Here is an 18,246-nt window from a genome sequence, read left to right as displayed (position 1 = left end):
ACTCTTTTTGACCCCATGGACTGTAGCCCACCAAGTCTCTTCTGTCCATGGGATTTTCCATTCAAGAATACTGGAGTGGGTTGCCAGTCCCTTCTCCAGGGGGATCTTCCCGACCCAGGGATAAAACCCAGGCCTCCTGCATTGCAGGCAGATTCTTTACCACCTGAATCACTGGGGAATCATCCCCACAACAGTTCTCAGAGATTTCTGAGATGCTCTTCCTGGTTTATAATTCTCAAATTTGACTTGAATAAAATTTTCCAGTTCTTTCTTAGATTGACTGATCAAAAGTTCTTCAACAACAGTCACTGTATCTTATGAAAATTCATAGTTACCATAATATTTATAGTAGTGAAGTAGGCCACAGCAAGAAACTGAAGGACTTGGGAAAACAAGACCTTAATAATTATTTTATTAAAATGATGGAATAAAATATTGTAATAACAAAGATCTTTGCTTATCAATACTTTGGATAAACAATTAGGTTTGGCCAAATTTTTTCCTATCCTCAAACAAAGGACCCTGGGAATTATTAACTGATATAGGAACAGCCATTATGTAGCCTTTATTTTCTTTTATTCGTGCATGCATGCATGTTCAGTTGCTTCTGACTCTTTGCAGCCCTATGGACTGTAGCCCACCCGACTCCTTTGCCCATGGGATTCTCCAGGCAAGAATACTGGAGTGGGTTGCCATGCCCTCCTCTAGGGGATCTTCCTGACCCAGGGATCAAACCCATGTTTCTTGTGGCTCCGGCACTGGCAGGCAGGTTCTTTACCACTAGCGCCACGTAAATACATAAAAACTTCCATCTTTGTAGGAAATAGACATTATAAAATGAAAGAAAAACTTTCATTTTTGCCAAAAAAAAACACCTTTTATGGTTTTATTTTTCTTATTTGGAAACGTTCTGCTTTTAACCTTATTATTCTTTTCATTCGTCTGTGTGTCTTTATTCTGCATCCCTGTATTTTCAGTTATTTTTTTTTTTACGACTTAAAAGTTTATGAATTTACCACTAAGTAAAATTTTGGCTGAAGCACATCAGTGATCTTACGTTCTAATTATGCTGTAATCGTTTTCCTTCTTGGTTCCAGTTACTTGGCTAGGTGCTTTTTTATTTCTCAGTGGGATGTGGTACCTTTGATTCTTTTTTTTTTTGAGGAACTTACTTTTATTTTTCTTTGTGCCTTAATACAGTATATGGTCAATTTTTTAAACCACTGTTTATAGGCTAAAAGGCAATCTATTCTGTTTTTGAAGATACAATGTTTAAAATATATTTCTATTGACTTAACCATTTATTTCTTCTTGTCTACCTCACCTATCAAATTAAAAGCAGAGTGACAAAGCCTTCTACAATCGTTCTATTCACAGTCTTTGCATTTATAAGCTATTTTAATAGTATGCATTTAGAATGTAAAGAATTTTAACTTATATTTTCACTGTGATATATTCCTTTTGTCAAATATAAGATGTTTGTTACCCATAAAAAGTGCGTTTATGGGAATTCCCTGGGAAGTCCAGTAGTTAAGCTCTGCAATCTCACTGCTAAGGGCCCATGTTCAATCCCTGACTGGGAAACAAAAATCCCATAAGTCATGTGGCTGGGCCAAGGAGAAAAAAAAATGGTGTACTTATGACAATTATTGATGTATATCTTTTCATCTAGCTTGTTTCCATTTTCACTTCTAGTCTTTTCCACCTATGACTGCCTCATTCTTGTCCTAATTTTATTTCTCATTATCCTGGTAAATATATTTAATTATCATATTCAGGGATGTATCAGTGTCTTCCCTTGTGGCTCAGCTCGGAAAAGAATCCATCTGCAATGTGGGAGACCTGGGTTCGATTCCTGGGTTGGGACGATCCCCTGGAGAAGGGAACAGCTACCCACTCCAGTATCCTGGCCTGGAGAATTCCATGGACTGTATAGTCTATTTGGTCGCAAAGAGCTGGACACAACTGAGCGACTTTCACTTTCACATCAGGTGTCAGGGTTTCCAAATTTTTGCCCCTATATGAATGTTTCCTTTTACTTTCCAAATTCAATGGCCTAAGCCCTGGGTGTTCTTTGGAAAGAATGATGCTAAAGCTGAAACTCCAGTACTTTGGCCACCTCATGTGGAGAGTTGACTCATTGGAAAAGACTCTGATGCTGGGAGGGATTGGGGGCAGGAGGAGAAGGGGATGACAGAGGATGAGATGGCTGGATGGCATCACCGACTCAACGGACATGAGTTTGAGTGAACTCCGGGAGATGGTGATGGACAGGGAGGCCTGGCATGCTGCGATTCATGGGGTCGCAAAGAGTCAGACACGACTGAGCGACTGAACTGAAGAAAACATATCAGAGTCTCCAAACCTCACGTTTCTCTAGAAATTCCAATTTGATGCTTTGAGGTCATGTTCCTCACCCCATCAGCCAAGCATCTCTGCTAAGGCAGGGCTGTGTGCCTGGGTGTACACGTACTGATTCTATCCCTAGTGTACAAGGGGCAGGTTAAAGTGGGAGAACTTAGAATTTAGCGTCGTTGACAAGGTTAGGCTGAGACCCATTAAGCTGTGCTTTTGCATGAGTAACCCGACTTTCTGATCTGTGGTACCCATCAAGCCTGGGCCAGGGCCATCTCTGTGGCTGGTCTGGATGCTCTGGGATTGGCAGCCCCCGCAGAGCCACATGCATTGGAAGAGGGAGTTCTCTAAACAAACAGCAATGCTGTTACTAGAAGTGGAGGCGGGAAGGCCAAGCAGCCAGAAGCCACACGAGCCCAACACGGGCAGGCTGACGGGAAGGAGGCTTCATGAGACTGAGCGTGGATGCCCCGTGGGACATCTTCAGGGGACCCCACAAGAGATTTTAGCTTCTGTGACTTAAATTTTAGGCACTTAAATGAGGTCACTGTCTTGCTCCTATGCCTCATTTTCTCCCCCTAATCTTTATTTAGCCTGGATGACATCTATCGATTGTATAGAACATGAATGTGGTATTTTTTTTTTCCTAAAGTGTTAGTGGCTCAGTCGTGTCCAACTCTGCGACCCCATGGACGGTAGCCTACCAGGCTCCTCTATCCATGGGGATTCGCCAGGCAAGAATACTGGCCTAGGCAGCCATTTCCTTCTCCAGAGGATCTTCCTGACCCAGGGATCAAACCCAGGTCTCTTGCATTGCAGGCAGGTTCTTTTACCACTGAGTCACCAGGGAAGCCCTTGAAGGAACTGGATAATTGAAACTATAGAAGATTACACTGACTGTACATTCATGTTGTCACATGGAGCAGACTTTATCCTAAAGCTGGGAGTAGTATGGAGTTGGGAATTCCTTTAACACCTTTTTAGTGTCTTCGCATTTCTATTTTCTTATTTTTAAAATATGGAACAACAGTTTGTTTCATGTTAAAAAAAAAGTGTATTTAAGACAATTATGAAGATGTACATGTACACCACATGCCACAGACTGAGTTTAACATGAACTGTAAGCTGTTTATTTTGGAGGGAAGGGGTCATTTACTGGTGGGCACTGCAGGGCTAACTGGAGGAGGGAAGCAGAATCAAAGAAAATAATTTTAAAAGAGCTAAGGGAAAATTCTTACAATAACAAATGAATTTTAAAAATAGTATTAAAAAGGATACCAATGGCAATAAAACAAGTAACTTCAACTGAAATCATAAATAATATCAACTAAAAGAATAAGTGCAACTAAAAGACGTTCTACAAAAAAACATGATTGGCCAAGACATGGACGACCAGCTCACATTCTCTGTTCTGCTGGACTGGCCACGAGAGCACAAAGCTCCCTGCAAAGAAGCTCGGAGACTCGGTGGAGAGTGAAGGACAAAGCCAAGGTTCATACTGAGTTTTGGCACCCTCAACTCAGAATGTCCTGAACTGTCAGTCAAATGGATTCCCTAAATCTTCCAAACTTCTCACTGACAAGTACATCTTTTCCTGTCTTATACGACACAGGTATTTCTACTTTTAAACCAAGGACAGGGCTTTATTTTCACCCCTAACGAACGCTTTGCTTCTTTATTTTAGCCCCTGCTCTCTAGAATCTGTTCCAATGTGCCTTTACTTTCCTCCAAGTTGCTGGCAGTCTGCAAATGTCACTTTCCATATCCTCCTCCAAATATTTGATAAAAAGAAACAGAACACAACTTTTAAATTGCAGTTTAAAGTAACATATACATTTGCAATCATTAAAAAAAGTCCATTTTTTCCCCAGTGTTCTTAGAGTAGGGAAAACATTATATGATGTTATTTCTCTGCTTTTTGGAGGAGGAAGGCAGGGATCTTTCCACTGGAACTGGTGAGGAGCAGCTCTTCTAGGGTAAATGGGAGGGAAGGCAGCCCTTGGGGACAGGGCTGGGGGTGAGGGCTCTGCAAAGGGGTCCCTGATGCTGCTGTGAGGCCCCTCTGAGCTATGGTGAAGGGCAGGAAAGATACAGACGGAAACAAGGGGCCCTGAGAAAGCCCTCAGCAAGGAGGCTTCCTCCTTTCGTAGCTGTTAATGTTGTTTTTCTTTTTAGCTGCATCATAATATAAAGGATGTGGAAAAAAAATATTTGCTTTGCAACATCAGGGCCAAAACCAAAAGAAAACGAAAGCTTGGTGATTTTGTAACAAAAGACAGGCCGAGGATGTCCATCTCCCAAAAAAGGAAGCGAGGGAGCAAGGACGATCCTGCCTCGCTACGTGCAGGAGAAAAAGTGAGTTCCCCTTACTATATCACCTTGTCGGAATGAGACGGAAGAAAAGGAAAAACATTCCAGAAGTTTTGCCAACATACAACCATCTTAGCCGTAAAGAACGAAACCAAATACAGTAAAGTTGAAAAATCAACATTTCTGAACATTTCACTTTCATTCAGATTTAATTAACAAGTTACTAGGACTCTCACTCTTCCACAAAAGTTTTTTAACTAAATGGAAAAAAAAGATGCACACTGAAGACAATCTGATTTTTGCTTTATTGAATAGTGTCCTACATCCAGTATTTACAGACATAATTGAATGAAATTTATAAGCCTACATGGGGACTGTTTTTAAAAATGAATCTGAAACACTCAATGGAAATGATCAATTCATATGTGTGAATACAATAATTAATTCATGATTTTTCAGCCAATATCCAAGTCGGTTCATTGCATAAAAACTCTATTTTCAAGAAGAAGGAATATAAAAAAATTGAGAAAAATATTTCCATATCTAGTCATAATCTTCCAGTTTTTCTGCAAAAGAAATCAATAACAATTACAGACATTCTGGCCACCGTGAATTAAACACAGATTTTCTCAATTACATGACTACTTTCTTTAAGGCCACTTTTAATTTTTAGCATAGAAGAGCAGTCTTATCATAATTTCATGAAAGGTCTACACTTTTTTTTTAGGTTTAAAAAGAAACACATACTCAAATTTAAAATCAGCACCTAAATATTACTTTAAAAATTGCGACAAGGCACAGAGCTGCACGTTATTACCTGGACCGTCCATAATGGATGGTCCACAGAAGGAACAGATGCACATAGAACTGAGGAAGTCCTCCCCCAGACCTGAGCGAGACTGCTGCCGCCAGGTGCGCTCACAGACATTAGGATCAGACACAGTGTCTACCGTCTGCCTCTGCACGGCTGAGAGAATTCCGCGGCATGGAAACTGCTCGCCCTACTGACACCTATGACAACATCCTCAGAATGTGTTAGTTGCTGAGTCGTGTCCGACTCTTTGTGACCCCATGGACTGTAGCCTGCTGGGCTTCTCTGTCCTTGGGATTCTCCAGGCAAGAATACTAGAGCGGGTAGCCATTCCCTTCCCCAGGATCCTCAGAATAGAACTACAAAAAAAGGTGGGGATCCCAGTGGCAGAGAAGGCATTATTTTCTCTATATGCCCACATGTAAAGGTATCTCTTTCTCTGGTTTGAGGTGAGCTGATTTACTGCCCACACACAGAATTTAAGAATCATAGTATTTTCTAATCTTAAAATATATGGGCTTTATTATATTAAGCCCATTCTCACTTTTCCTTTCAAAGATCATGGCTCTTCAAAATGTATTAATAATATTATTATTTGGACAACCTAGATATTAAAATGTAAAGCATTTAATCCCTAGCTACACATTTTGAACCATTTCAAAAATGCTGCTGCTGCTGCTGCTAAGTCGCTTCAGTCGTGTCCGACTCTGTGCGACCCCATAGACGGCAGCCCACCAGGCTCCCCCGTCCCTGGGATTCTCCAGGCAAGAACACTGGATGCTAGAGATCAGATAAATCAGTGTATCATTGATAGCATCTTCTGTATTAAAACCCTGAAAACTAACTTAAAAGTTTTTCATTTTTTGCTAGAATAACACTGCTGGAGGGACAGAAAAGCATGACCTAGAAAATCACAATGAATAAATATCATGCATTATCCCCCATTTTAAATCATTCACTAGCCAAGAAAGGTTCTGGAAATGGTAGTGGTCCTGGATTTTTCTCTCTTTTTTTTTTTAAGCAACAGTTTCCTTTATACATAATAAATAGGTTTCCTGCTCAACAAACCTATCTTTCAAGAGAATATAAAGGCAAATTTCAGAATGCTATGGATCACACCATATAGTTTAAACAGCTGGGGTCCAAATGAATGGTGCTTAAGGTTATCTTTATATAACAGAAATTACCTCTATTCACAAATGGTTTAAATTGCTGATAAAAATATACAGAAATGATGGTAAAAGTCGGAAAAACGAGGTAAGGTATATTTAGAGTCATGGCAGACGGCAAGTTCATCCCATAATTATTCAATGGTAACATATGAATATATCTGTTTTCTAGAAATCAGATAATGCATATGCTTGATATGTTTCTATTAAATAAAATATAAACATACTATCATAAGTTAATTTTTTTTCCTGAAATCCATACTTTGTTCTGGAAGTTGCCATTTATGAAAAGATAACACAGTGATAACAGCTGTTTCTTGGTCAACCGGACATGAATGTCAGGGGCGCTCACTAGCTTTCTTAAAACACAGGGCAGACTTACCCGTGGTTAATAGTTGATCATTTTTCGAAGGGCATCATAGCACTTCCACTTGTCTGGGATGTAGAACGGTTCAAAAATGTGAGGGAACGGTGTGTCGTACCCACACACCCTTGATATAGGAGCTTCCAGGTTCAGGAAACATTCTTCCTGCAGAAGAATCCAGATGGTTGACTTCAAGAACTTCTTATTCACAGAAATGAAACATTTCGCTTCCAAATACAATGGCATTAAAATAGTTATGTATATTATAATGCGAAAAAAGCAGGTGAAAAAAGGAGGTAACACACAGTATGTTTAGCCTTATCCAAGTTTTACTGAAGATATGTTTTCATATATGTATGTGCATTTTACGCCTACATACATATCTGTTGCTTAAGACAAAATGTGATCATATCTAACAGGTCATTCTACAAATATAAATGTAATGTATGACAAAATCATGACAAATGCTCACAGTAAACTCTGCAGCTTGAAATGAGTGATGGTATGTGTCTTCTCTTGTTTCTTGCATTTTTCAAATTTTATATACCATAAACGTGTTACTTTCATAAGTACGCATGTGTGCTAAGTTGCTTCAATCATGTCCAACTCTTTGTAACCCAGTGGACTGTAGTGCACATCAATAAAAAAGCAAATTAATTAACTTAAAAAATGTAAGATCTCAATCACAGGAAACCTGTAGAAAGTTATCTTCAAGAAAAAAAAATATTCAAGTGACAAATTCAAACTTAAAAATAAAATTTTTAGAGAGTTAAAAAAAACTAAAAAGAGATACATGATTAGACTATTCTTAGGAAAATGAAATTACCATTCCCAGCTATTACCTGAAATCAAACCTTTGGTTTTTATGTATCCACTTTCTACACTGCTTTGTGTCACAAATGCCTTGAAAAGGTCCACATTTTCTTCTATTTCACTAACTGTATTTTTACATTTTCACTTGAGCAGAAAGCTTTGAATGAAGTAGTGCTGATGCGCTGTCCCTATCTCCTGTATATATTTCTTCCAGTGACAAGGGCATCCGGGCAGAAAGGGTCAGCTCCCTTACACTCTCCCTGCACCCCAAAACCACTGCGACTTAAAGCATCAAACACCATCATATGACATTGCTTATATGTGGAATCTAAAAAGAAGTGATACAAATGAACTTACAAAACAGAAAGAGACTCACAGACAGAAATGAACTCATGGTTGCCAGGGAGAAAGGATACTTAAGGACTCTGGGAAGGTTATGTACACACTGGTATATTTAAAATGGAGAAGGAACAAAGCTCTATTGTATAGCACATGGAACTCTGCTCAGCGTTACGTGCCTGCCTAGACGGGAGGGGGTTTGGGGAGAATGGATACATGTATATGTATGGCTGAGTCCCTTTACTGTTCCCCCAAAAGTGTCCCAGCTTGTTAATCGGCTATACCCCAATACAAAATGTTTTTGGTGTTAAAAAAATAAAAATAAATGTTTTTTAAAAAGCATCAAACAACAAATTGTGTTGGCTTTTCCAACAGAAAATCCTCATCAATAACTTGAGAACATTGCAGACATAGGGTTTGAAGAATCACCTAAGAAATTCCACTACTAATAAGCTCAAAAGAGATGACACACTGGGTAGACTGCTTCTTGACTGAAATAAGTAATTTTAAAGGGATTTAATTGTCAACTTGGGATTAACTCAGTTTATTACTTTAGTTGACATGAGCTGTTTTTCTACTTCCCCTGAATACTACATTCTTCATAAACAAACTATCCACTGGGTACTGCAAAATACAGAAAAGCCAGGGCAAAGCATTTCACTTAAATACCCTTGATTTTACACATGTTATAAAATATTATTCTTTCGAACTAGTTCCCTAGAAAGCTGGTTTATGATAAAATGATGCTCCAGTGTTTGTGAAAACCACTCTTTTTAGCAGAAAGACAAACATCACCAAACTTTTTTTTTTTTTTCAAATAACAATGCTTCTAATTCTGCAGGATTGTAAGAATCACTCTATAGAAATACATCTACATGTTTTCAGGGGCATAGAAAAAGGTCTGTGAGGTCGCCCTTGAACTGTCAACAGTGGTCACCCTTGGAGGTTAGGAGAGACAAGGAGGGGACAATAGACTCCACGTGTACATTATACGTACTGCTGAAGCTTTTATGACACAGTATTACTTTTGTGGGCTTTCCAGGGGGCACAGTGGTAAAGAATCCACATGCCAAGCAGGAGACACAGGTTTGATCCCTGGGTCAGGAAGATCCCCTGGAGAAGGGAATGGGAATCCACTCCAGTATTCTTGACTGAGAAATCCCATGGACAGAGGTGCCTGGTGGGCTACAGTCCACAGGGTTGCAAAGAGTCGGACACAATTTAGCAACTGAGTGATTACTTTTGTAATTAACTGGCACTGATACAAAAGAGTAAAAAGAAGAATCATTTTATGAGAATAAAAGTTCCCATTTTATGTTACACAAATTTGTGATTTTACACATAGCATTTTCTTAATTTGGAAACAATTACTGTTAGGTATGTGGAATTAAAATGGTTATAAAGTACTATATATAAATATATAAGATATAAAAATCACAGAAGGCAGTTCTATTTCCAGTTTTTTAAGGAATCTCCACACTGTTCTCCATAGTGGCTGTACTAGTTTGCATTCCCACCAACAGTGTAAGAGGGTTCCCTTTGATCCAGCAACCCCACTGCTGGGCATACACACTGAGGAAACCAGAAGGGAAAGAGACACGTGTACCCCAATGTTCATCGCAGCACTGTTTATAATAGCCAAGACATGGAAGCAACCTAGATGCCCATCAGCAGATGAATGGATAAGAAAGCTGTGGTACATATACACAATGGAGTATTACTCAGCCATTAAAAAGAATACATTTGAATCAGTTCTAATGAGGTGGATGAAACTGGAGCCTATTATACAGAGTGAAGTAAGCCAGAAGGAAAAACATAAATACAGTATACTAACGCATATATATGGAATTTAGAAAGAGGGTAACAATAACCCGGTGTACGAGACAGCAAAAGAGACACTGATGTATAGAACAGTTTTATGGACTCTGTGGGAGAGGGAGAGGGTGGGAAGATTTGGGAGAATGGCAATGAAACATGTAAAATATCATGTAGGAAACGAGTTGCCAGTCCAGGTTCGATGCACGATGCTGGATGCTTGGGGCTGGTGCACTAGGACGGCCCAGAGGGAGGGTATGGGGAGGGAGGAGGGAGGAGGGTTCGGGATGGGGAACACATGTATACCTGTGGCCGATTCATTTTGATATTTGGCAAAACTAATACAATTATGTAAAGTTTAAAAATAAAATTAAAAAAAAAAATCACAGAAGGTAATTCAAGAATATATGATTCAGTTTTATAAAGGTGTGTGTGTGTGTGTGTGCGCTACTCACTTCAGTTGTGTCCAAGTCTTTGTGACGCCATGGACTGTAGCCCACCAGGCTCCTCTGTCCATGGGAGTCTCCAGGCAAGAATACTGGAATGGGTTGCCATGCCCTGTTCCAGGGGATCTTTCCCAATCCAGGGATCAAATCCAAGTCTCTTATATCTCCTGCATTGGCAAGAGGATTCTTTACCACTTTATAAAGATATATCTTAACTGATGGAAACAGTATGAAATTTTAAAGCTTTGCTAACTAAAGTACATTAAAGAGGCAAATCTCTTCTACGGATTTGTGTTAAAACTTTCTTTTAAAGAGACTGGAAATAAGATGTTTGGGTCAAGCTGCTATACAGTTACTTCCCACTGAACTAGTTCACATACAAATGATTTATATGTGACTATATGTTTTTCTGGTCAACGATCAAAATAAGCATTCTTTTTCAAGCTCAGTTTATTTTCCATATTGAAGCTGTACACACATATGCAGAAAAAGAATATTTGAAACTCACTGGCAGATGTGTAGATCAATGGGCCAGATTAATCCCACACAAAGTATATCTCTCTTCATTAAATACATTATGACACCATAACTATAGCAACCATAAGCTCTGAATTTTCAAGATACTCTGCTGCTGCTGCTGCTGCTGCTGCTAAGTCACTTCAGTCATGTCCAACTCTGTGCGATCCCATAGATAGCAGCCCACCAGGCTCTCCGTCCCCGGGATTCTCCAGGCAAGAACATTGGAGTGGGTTGCCATTTCCTTCTCCAATGCATGAAAGTGAAAAGTGAAAGTGAAGTCGCTCAGTCGTGTCCGACTCCTAGCGACCCCATGGACTGCAGCCTACCAGGCTCCTCTGTCCATGGGATTTTCCAGGCAAGAGTACTGGAGTGGGGTGCCATTGCCTTCTCCGCAAGATACTCTAGATTCATCATATTCTTCTTTTCCATAAGTACACTCATACTTTTCAAACTGTAATGATTTTTTTATTCCAAAATAGTAATCCACATAATGTTAGGAATGAATAACTCCCTAACTCGCGGGGCTGTCGAGAGGATTACAGGTCGTTTCCATCGCTGGGGCTGAGATGAGAAGTACCAGTTTCTGGTCTCTCTTCCTGGAGAGCCTGTATGTGGACTGGCTCAACTGACACGGAACAATGACAGATGGGATGGTGAGGTTCCAAAGCAGATCACAGTGGAACAGGTAACCAGGGGCAACAGGAGAGAGCCCAGGCAGGTGCCAAGAGAAACTTTCCTCCAGCTAGTCACGATCCAAAGTTTCACCTTGGATCCAGTGAAAAGGACGAAAGCAAGCCCTAATGTTATCAGGCAGTTAACACGTGCATATGCTGTGCTTGTGGGATGTGCTTTCACGTAATACTCAGATGCTTTGAGAAAAACAGACATTTCTTCCAGAAGACCCTTGCATGAAACTCCAGTACATGGTATTTACTTCTGAATATGTCTTTCTGTAAGTATGAAAATTTTCTTTCCAAAGTACGTTAACCATAACAATGGTAACAAGTACTTCTGATGTAAATGAGTTCTATCTTATCTCATTTAAACATTTCAACAAACCTATGAGGTAGGTGTGATATTCCATTTCACAGATGAGCAAACCAGGTGAAGGAACTTGCCCAAGGTTGAAGAGCTACATTCAGAGCCAAGACAGGATTCAAACCTGACTACCTTCATTCTGCAAATTTTGAGGCACAACTACTGAGAACAGCAACAACAGGAAAACAAATAAATGAATAAACAGGAGGCAGGCTGGGATTAAAGTTTCACAAGAGAGCCTTAAGAGGGTTAAATTGAGTCTAAGAAACTTGTCTCATACATAAAGGAAGGCAGAGGTTAAGACACGTGAAAAAGCTAACTAAGCATGACGGTAACACACGCAGCAAAAAACGCACGGTCCTGGGCATCAGGAAACTCCTAGGCTATCCTAAATGATTTTAAAAAGCATAACTCAAATTGTTTACATACTAGCCATCTGGGTTGCTATGCATGTTATAACCAGAAAAGGAAGCAAAGCATGTGAAATAACAGTTTCAAATCATAAAAGTTGTAGCTGCAGGCAAGGGCATTTATCTGCCTATCTTCTGTATCAAAACAAAATAAAAATTTAAGTATTTCTGCAGAAATTGCAGAGGACAGAGATTCTGTAAATTTTTAAGGCAAATAAAAATTAATAAAATAGGATTCATGGTTGTCTTAAGATAAAATATTGATAGGTTTTAAAAATTAAATGTACTTAATTGTAACTATATTAATACTGCATTGCATCTTTGCAAGTTGCTAAGAGAGTAGATCTTAATAGTCCTCATCACACAAAAAATTGAGTATTGCATTTATTCATATATTTTTCATAAATATAACACAGGTTACATGTTATTATATGTGCATGTAAATACATTTATGTTACGGCTTTCATGGGATCGCTCAAAATGTCTCAACGTTAACCTCACTTCCCCATGAAAGTTTTATGGACACCCAGCCATAAATTCTCCTGTCACCGTATCACAGCGGTTACATCACTGAAATCAGTCTCAGGCATTCCGCACTGCAGCTGTGGTCACTCCCAACAAATCTTTTTGTTGTTTTCATGGCAAGGCTATACAATATAATTGATACAGCATGTAATTTGGAACTCTATCTGAAGGGAATCTTTGTTCTACTAGGATTTAATCTTTCTAATGCTCTGTTTACTCAACAGCAAAAGTATTAAAAATTCTGTGCCTGTTGTGTTTATACTCTGCTGTTACCTTGCCTCTTGGCCTCCCTAGCTTGGGCCGCAGCCCATGAGAAGTACCTGCTCTGCATTCCTGACTCAGCACAGTGCTCAATAATTGTAGTGGTTTGTTGCTTTTTTCCTCCTTCTAGTTTTACTGAGATATGATAGACATACAGCACTGTGTAAGTTTAAGGTGTACTGCATAGTGATTTGACTTAGGTACATCATGAAATGATTATCCCAGTCAGTTTAATGAATATCCATCATCTCATCTAGACACAAATTTGACAAAATAGGAAAAAAAAACTTTTCCTTGTGAGAGAACTCTTCGGATTAATTCTTAACAGCATTCATGTATAACAAACAGCAGTGTTGTTTATAGTTGCATTTATCATGTTGGTCATGGCATCCCTAGTACTTAATTATTTTAAAACTGGAAGTTTGTGTCTTCTGACCATCTTCATTCAATTCTCCCACCGCCCCATCCTCCTGCCCCTGGTAACCACAAATCTGATCTCTTTTTCTGTAAGTTTGTTTTTGAAGTACAATTGACCTAATAATTGCTAGGTTTTGTTCTCCTCTTAAAAATTTTCGAGTGATAATAAACACAAGGTATCAGAAATAGCTCAAATCATCATTGAAGATAAAGAGTCGGGTACACAGAACCGTCAAACAGATTGAGATGTAATATCCATCATAGCTCAGTGACCGATAGCTACCATTTATTGGACACTTACTAAGCCTTAAAAAATGTAAGAAAATACCAAAACAAGTTTCAGTGCTCTATGAGGAAGGAGGGTGGGGACCACTGAGGTTACTGAAGGAACCAGGCTGCACCCAGTGAAAGACGGGATCTGGTGCTGCCCCCTGGTGGGGAGCAGGGAACCTACACCCTTCAGTTCCTGGGCCTAGGAGGACAGATTAAGCGTGGCCAGATGACGGGTTAAGTCAGAAACTCTGGAAATGGTTGAAAAATCCCCCCGCACCCCGCAAAAGAACGTAATTTCCAAGCATTACTGTAGAAAAGCAGCCTGTCAGTCAGGTACTGGAAGGTTCCATGTGAAAATGTGCCCAACAGATAAAGTGAATGTAATCAAGGCACAAACACTTTAAAAAACAGTCAAGAATAAAGACCGTATAATATCATTTGATTTATTTTTAAAGCAATCGTTTGGCTTTCGGTTTTTTTAATTCAAGGCAATTTCAGACTCACATTTCTTTCTAAGAGCAACCTTGGAATAATTTTTATTCAGTCCTTCTAATGACAGAAAGCTGGATATGCCCACTGTGTAAGACTACAAAGTATCTTGAGCCAGAAAGTTGTGAAGTTCAAAGTGTGATAAGAAAAATTTAGGTCTTGCATACATGTTTCTACTTTCTTACAGCTGATTACAAAATGAAGAGTTCCTTTCACTTTCCTGAAAAACTATTCAATTAATTTTCCTAAACATTTAATGGAAAGGTAGACATGCAGGTCACTGCAATGAGAAACATATCCAAGTCAAAGTACACTGCCTACAGGGTTATCTCATAAACCTGGATATTATGTTCTTCCTTGGAACAATGAGAAGCAGTATTCCACAATTTAATGTCAAGCAACCATTGACAAAATTGATTTTTAAATGACTTTAAGGTCCAGGTTACATCACATAAACATTTTGTCACCACAACACATTTAAACAAGGAGAACATATTTTGTTTCTAAGAGCAGGTTGGGGTGAGGGTAAAATAAGCTATACATGTGAAAAGTACTGAACAAGACATATAGATCATAGAGTTATCATTTCTTCTTCAGGGGAAAACGTTAAGAAATAGCTTTAAGTGTTTTGTGAAGTTTAAAACCTAAATTCCAATACCATTTAATCCCTGTTAGTTTAATTATTAGCAATAATGTTTATGTGATGTAACCTGGACCTTAAAGTCATTTAAAAATCAGTTTTCTCAATGGTTACTTGAAATTAAATTAAGGATACTTTCTTCTAAATGCAATACATTGTCTAGGGATCATAATGAGCAGCACAAGAGTTAAACTAAAAAAAATATGAGAAAAACTAAATTAATATACCAAAATGAGACATATTTGATAGCTTGGAAGTCCATGAACTTAGAGACTTACGTGTTGACTTTAGGTTGATTAGTTCTAGTTATTTATGTAAGGTGAGACATCACCTGGCTTCCAAATACTATCAGAGAATATTTGTTATTAATACATGTAGATTTAATCTACCATGAAAATATGCCCATAGTCAAGACAGTTTCAGCAGCAGAGAAAAAAATGATGCTGGAGTCTTGAATGACAAATGAGTCACAGAAACCTGTGAAGGTACTATGCCAGCGACTGCAAGTTAATTTCACTCCTGGATTAAATAAATACAACTTTACTAACGCAAAATGAAGTAGGTTTCATTTAAGTTAATGGTTTAAACAGAAAGTATCACATTTTTAAAACGGAGCTTAAAATATACATTTTACGTCTATACCAATTTTCTGTACAGACCTATGAAATAGACCTGTGAAATTTATTCTTCACAGACAGCAGAGTCCCTAATCTACCTCCAAACTAACAGGATGCTTCCCATTAATACAGCTTTTTATTTTACTTTTCTAATACTACTCACATGAGATGCATTCAACAAACACTGGTTGATATGATGTCTCTCACTTTTAAAACACAGTTGAACCAATATAACTAAATAAGACAGTATATGAATAATATAATTTCATCCAGATTTCTATAGCACCTAAAACATTACACTCAATCCCAATTATTTCAGCAAAGCTTTCATTTAAAATCACAACCTTGACTATATTAAAAGCTAAGATCTCTATTAACTTTATTAGAACACCTTCAATGTCTGCTGACTTTAATAATAACAAAGAATGGAACTGAATTCTAAATTAGGATATTCACTGAAATTCAAACTCCATTTTTCAAATGGAAGCTTCTTTTCTGAAGTTAGACAGAAATATAATTTCTGATTTAAACTGGATACAGTCTAGCTACCTAATACAAGGTTGAATGATATTAAGATATATATAGAAATGATTCATGGTTCAAATTCAATAGCTCTATTAGAATATAAAAATGTTAATATAAAGTTATCTATGAATCTCAGTGCATTAACTCTATATTATTGTAGAAACTGAGGTAGAGCAAATTTTAAAATAAAAATTTAACATTAAAATCAATAATTTGTTATATAATAGAAACTGCCTTTTTTCCCTCCAAATGATACTTTTGTAAATTTCTCTATTTTAAAATAGGAAAGAAGTGAAAGCAAGTGAAAACTTTCTATGATTTATAATCTTATCTGAATTTGCTTTTTAAAAAAGTACACAGTGCTCATTTTGGCCCAGGGACTATACCAAATATTTCACAAATATTGTCCTTTTAATCTTTCATAAACACTAAATTAGCAATCACAAAGGTAAAACTTGGCATCCCATCCAAACCACTTTGGTTTGGTTCTGTTTTCAAACTTTCCCCCAGATATACTCTTAAGCTATGACCTGAAGCAGCCTCACCATTTATAATAATTTCTTCATTAAATCTTCCTGCAACACAGTCTATTGATTTGCTGCAATCCATCTTCAATGATGTTCTGAGGTTTAAAAAGTTAGAAGTCTAAATTCTTTTGAGATATACTATGGGCAAATTTGGACATTTACTATGTACTGTGCCTACACCGCTTTTGTTAAAACACTTTACATTCAATAGAGAGAGGGAAAAAAAAAAGGCAATGCTCTCAAGTTTCCACAGACGCTAAAGCTTCTCAAATTTTATAGTTCAAAATTCTTCCTATAGAAGAAAGCATCCACACAGCAGCAAAGTTTGAAAGTGGAATTTCCCTAGAATGTGAATGCATAATGATAAACATAAGCGACTAGCAGCACTGGGTCGTCTCATGAACAAATCGCCCTCTGTAAGGTAGGACTTTTGCTTTGCTTGGCACTAGGAAATTTAAATTACTCTTGTAAAGCAACTTTTGATGATCCTACAAAGCGTTCAATTTTTCTGCTTGTTTTGCAACAAAATTCTTTGTATAGCATTCTCACTCCACCAAATGGTGCTCGGCAGGCAGAAATCAATTCTGGCTAAAGTGACCTGATGATTCTTTTGCTTCGTGATGTAGAAAATATATTCTTTTCAAATCTGGGGGATCGAACCTGCACTCAGAAAATTTCTAGTAGGACCTGTCAGTGTCCCAATTTTGCAACCTGTTTTTTAAGTTTCAACACTAATTATAAAATGAAACTACTAAAATAGAGTGATTTCTGCCTATTTGACACCATCTTTCTAAAAGGTTTAAGAAGCTGGATTTAAAATAAAAAGGAGAGGTTCTAAAATATTTGCTATCTTACAAATGATACTCCTGTTATAATGCGTTCTTCTTTACTGCTTTTTCTTATTCTTCGTGTTAAATTTCTAGTTTATGTTTTAGTTTATGTTTAAAAGAATGCTAAAACAACTTGCTAAATGCAAATACAAAGTTAAGGAAAAGGGGAAAATCAACTTTATCTACATAATGCCAAAAGAGATGTGTCAATGTTTCCACTGAAATTAAACCTACTTTTTTTTTAAAGTTAATCTTAGGTGTCATAGCAACACAGCCTTTAAGGTTGGTTTTGCTGAATGAATAAATCAGAGCAAGTTATTTTTCAGCAGTTTAATTCTGTTCACCAGATCACTGCGATTTTAATAAGAAAAGCACAGAAACAAATGTTTTAGGCTACCATCAATTATTAGGGAGATTTTATCCCCAAACTTGTTAATTGGAGCCCAGTTGCAGTAACATTCTCAAGCTTTGAGTAATTGAATAAATTAACCAAGCAAACAAGTTTTGGGAAGGAGTCTCTGACCTGAGTAAAGAAAAAGGCTTGTAAGAGCGCTCATTATTGATATGCAGATAACTTTTGCCAACTGATGAGTTTAATCTACTCATAAAGTAAATCTAGCTGTTGTAATTATGGTCTGCAACCAATAAAAACATCATACAGAATCCAAAATACATTTTCCTATTTACTGTGTTTACATATGTATGTTTCTACCTTTAAAGTTGGTTAATATTTCTTACAAAGACGTTTTCCTG

General features: G+C 37.8%; 1 protein-coding gene across 4 annotated transcripts in view; it reads right to left on the bottom strand.

The window, feature by feature from the left end:
- The window catches only part of BCKDHB (branched chain keto acid dehydrogenase E1 subunit beta), a 331,336-nt gene that overhangs the window by 58,767 nt on the left and 254,323 nt on the right, over window positions 1-18,246 (bottom strand). For 3 of the 4 annotated variants that reach the window (XM_086316300.1, XM_086316302.1, XM_086316303.1), the window contains 2 exons: window positions 7,028-7,174; window positions 4,952-5,231 (listed from right to left, as the gene is read on the bottom strand). The exons of the other annotated variant lie outside the window; for it this stretch is intronic. In XM_086316300.1, coding sequence (XP_086172426.1) covers window positions 7,034-7,174 — 141 coding nt within the window. In that variant the 3' untranslated portion in view covers window positions 4,952-5,231; window positions 7,028-7,033. Of the gene's footprint in view, window positions 1-4,951; window positions 5,232-7,027; window positions 7,175-18,246 lie in introns of those variants that run through there. 4 annotated transcript variants of the gene reach the window in all.

This window comes from Bos grunniens, chromosome 9, assembly GCF_055505025.1.
Source record: "Bos grunniens cultivar Pamir isolate PY7600 chromosome 9, Bosgru_T2T1.0, whole genome shotgun sequence".
NCBI lineage: Eukaryota > Metazoa > Chordata > Mammalia > Artiodactyla > Bovidae > Bos > Bos grunniens.
Note: the sequence above shows the minus strand (reverse complement) of the source record. Positions and strands in the feature narration are given on the sequence as shown.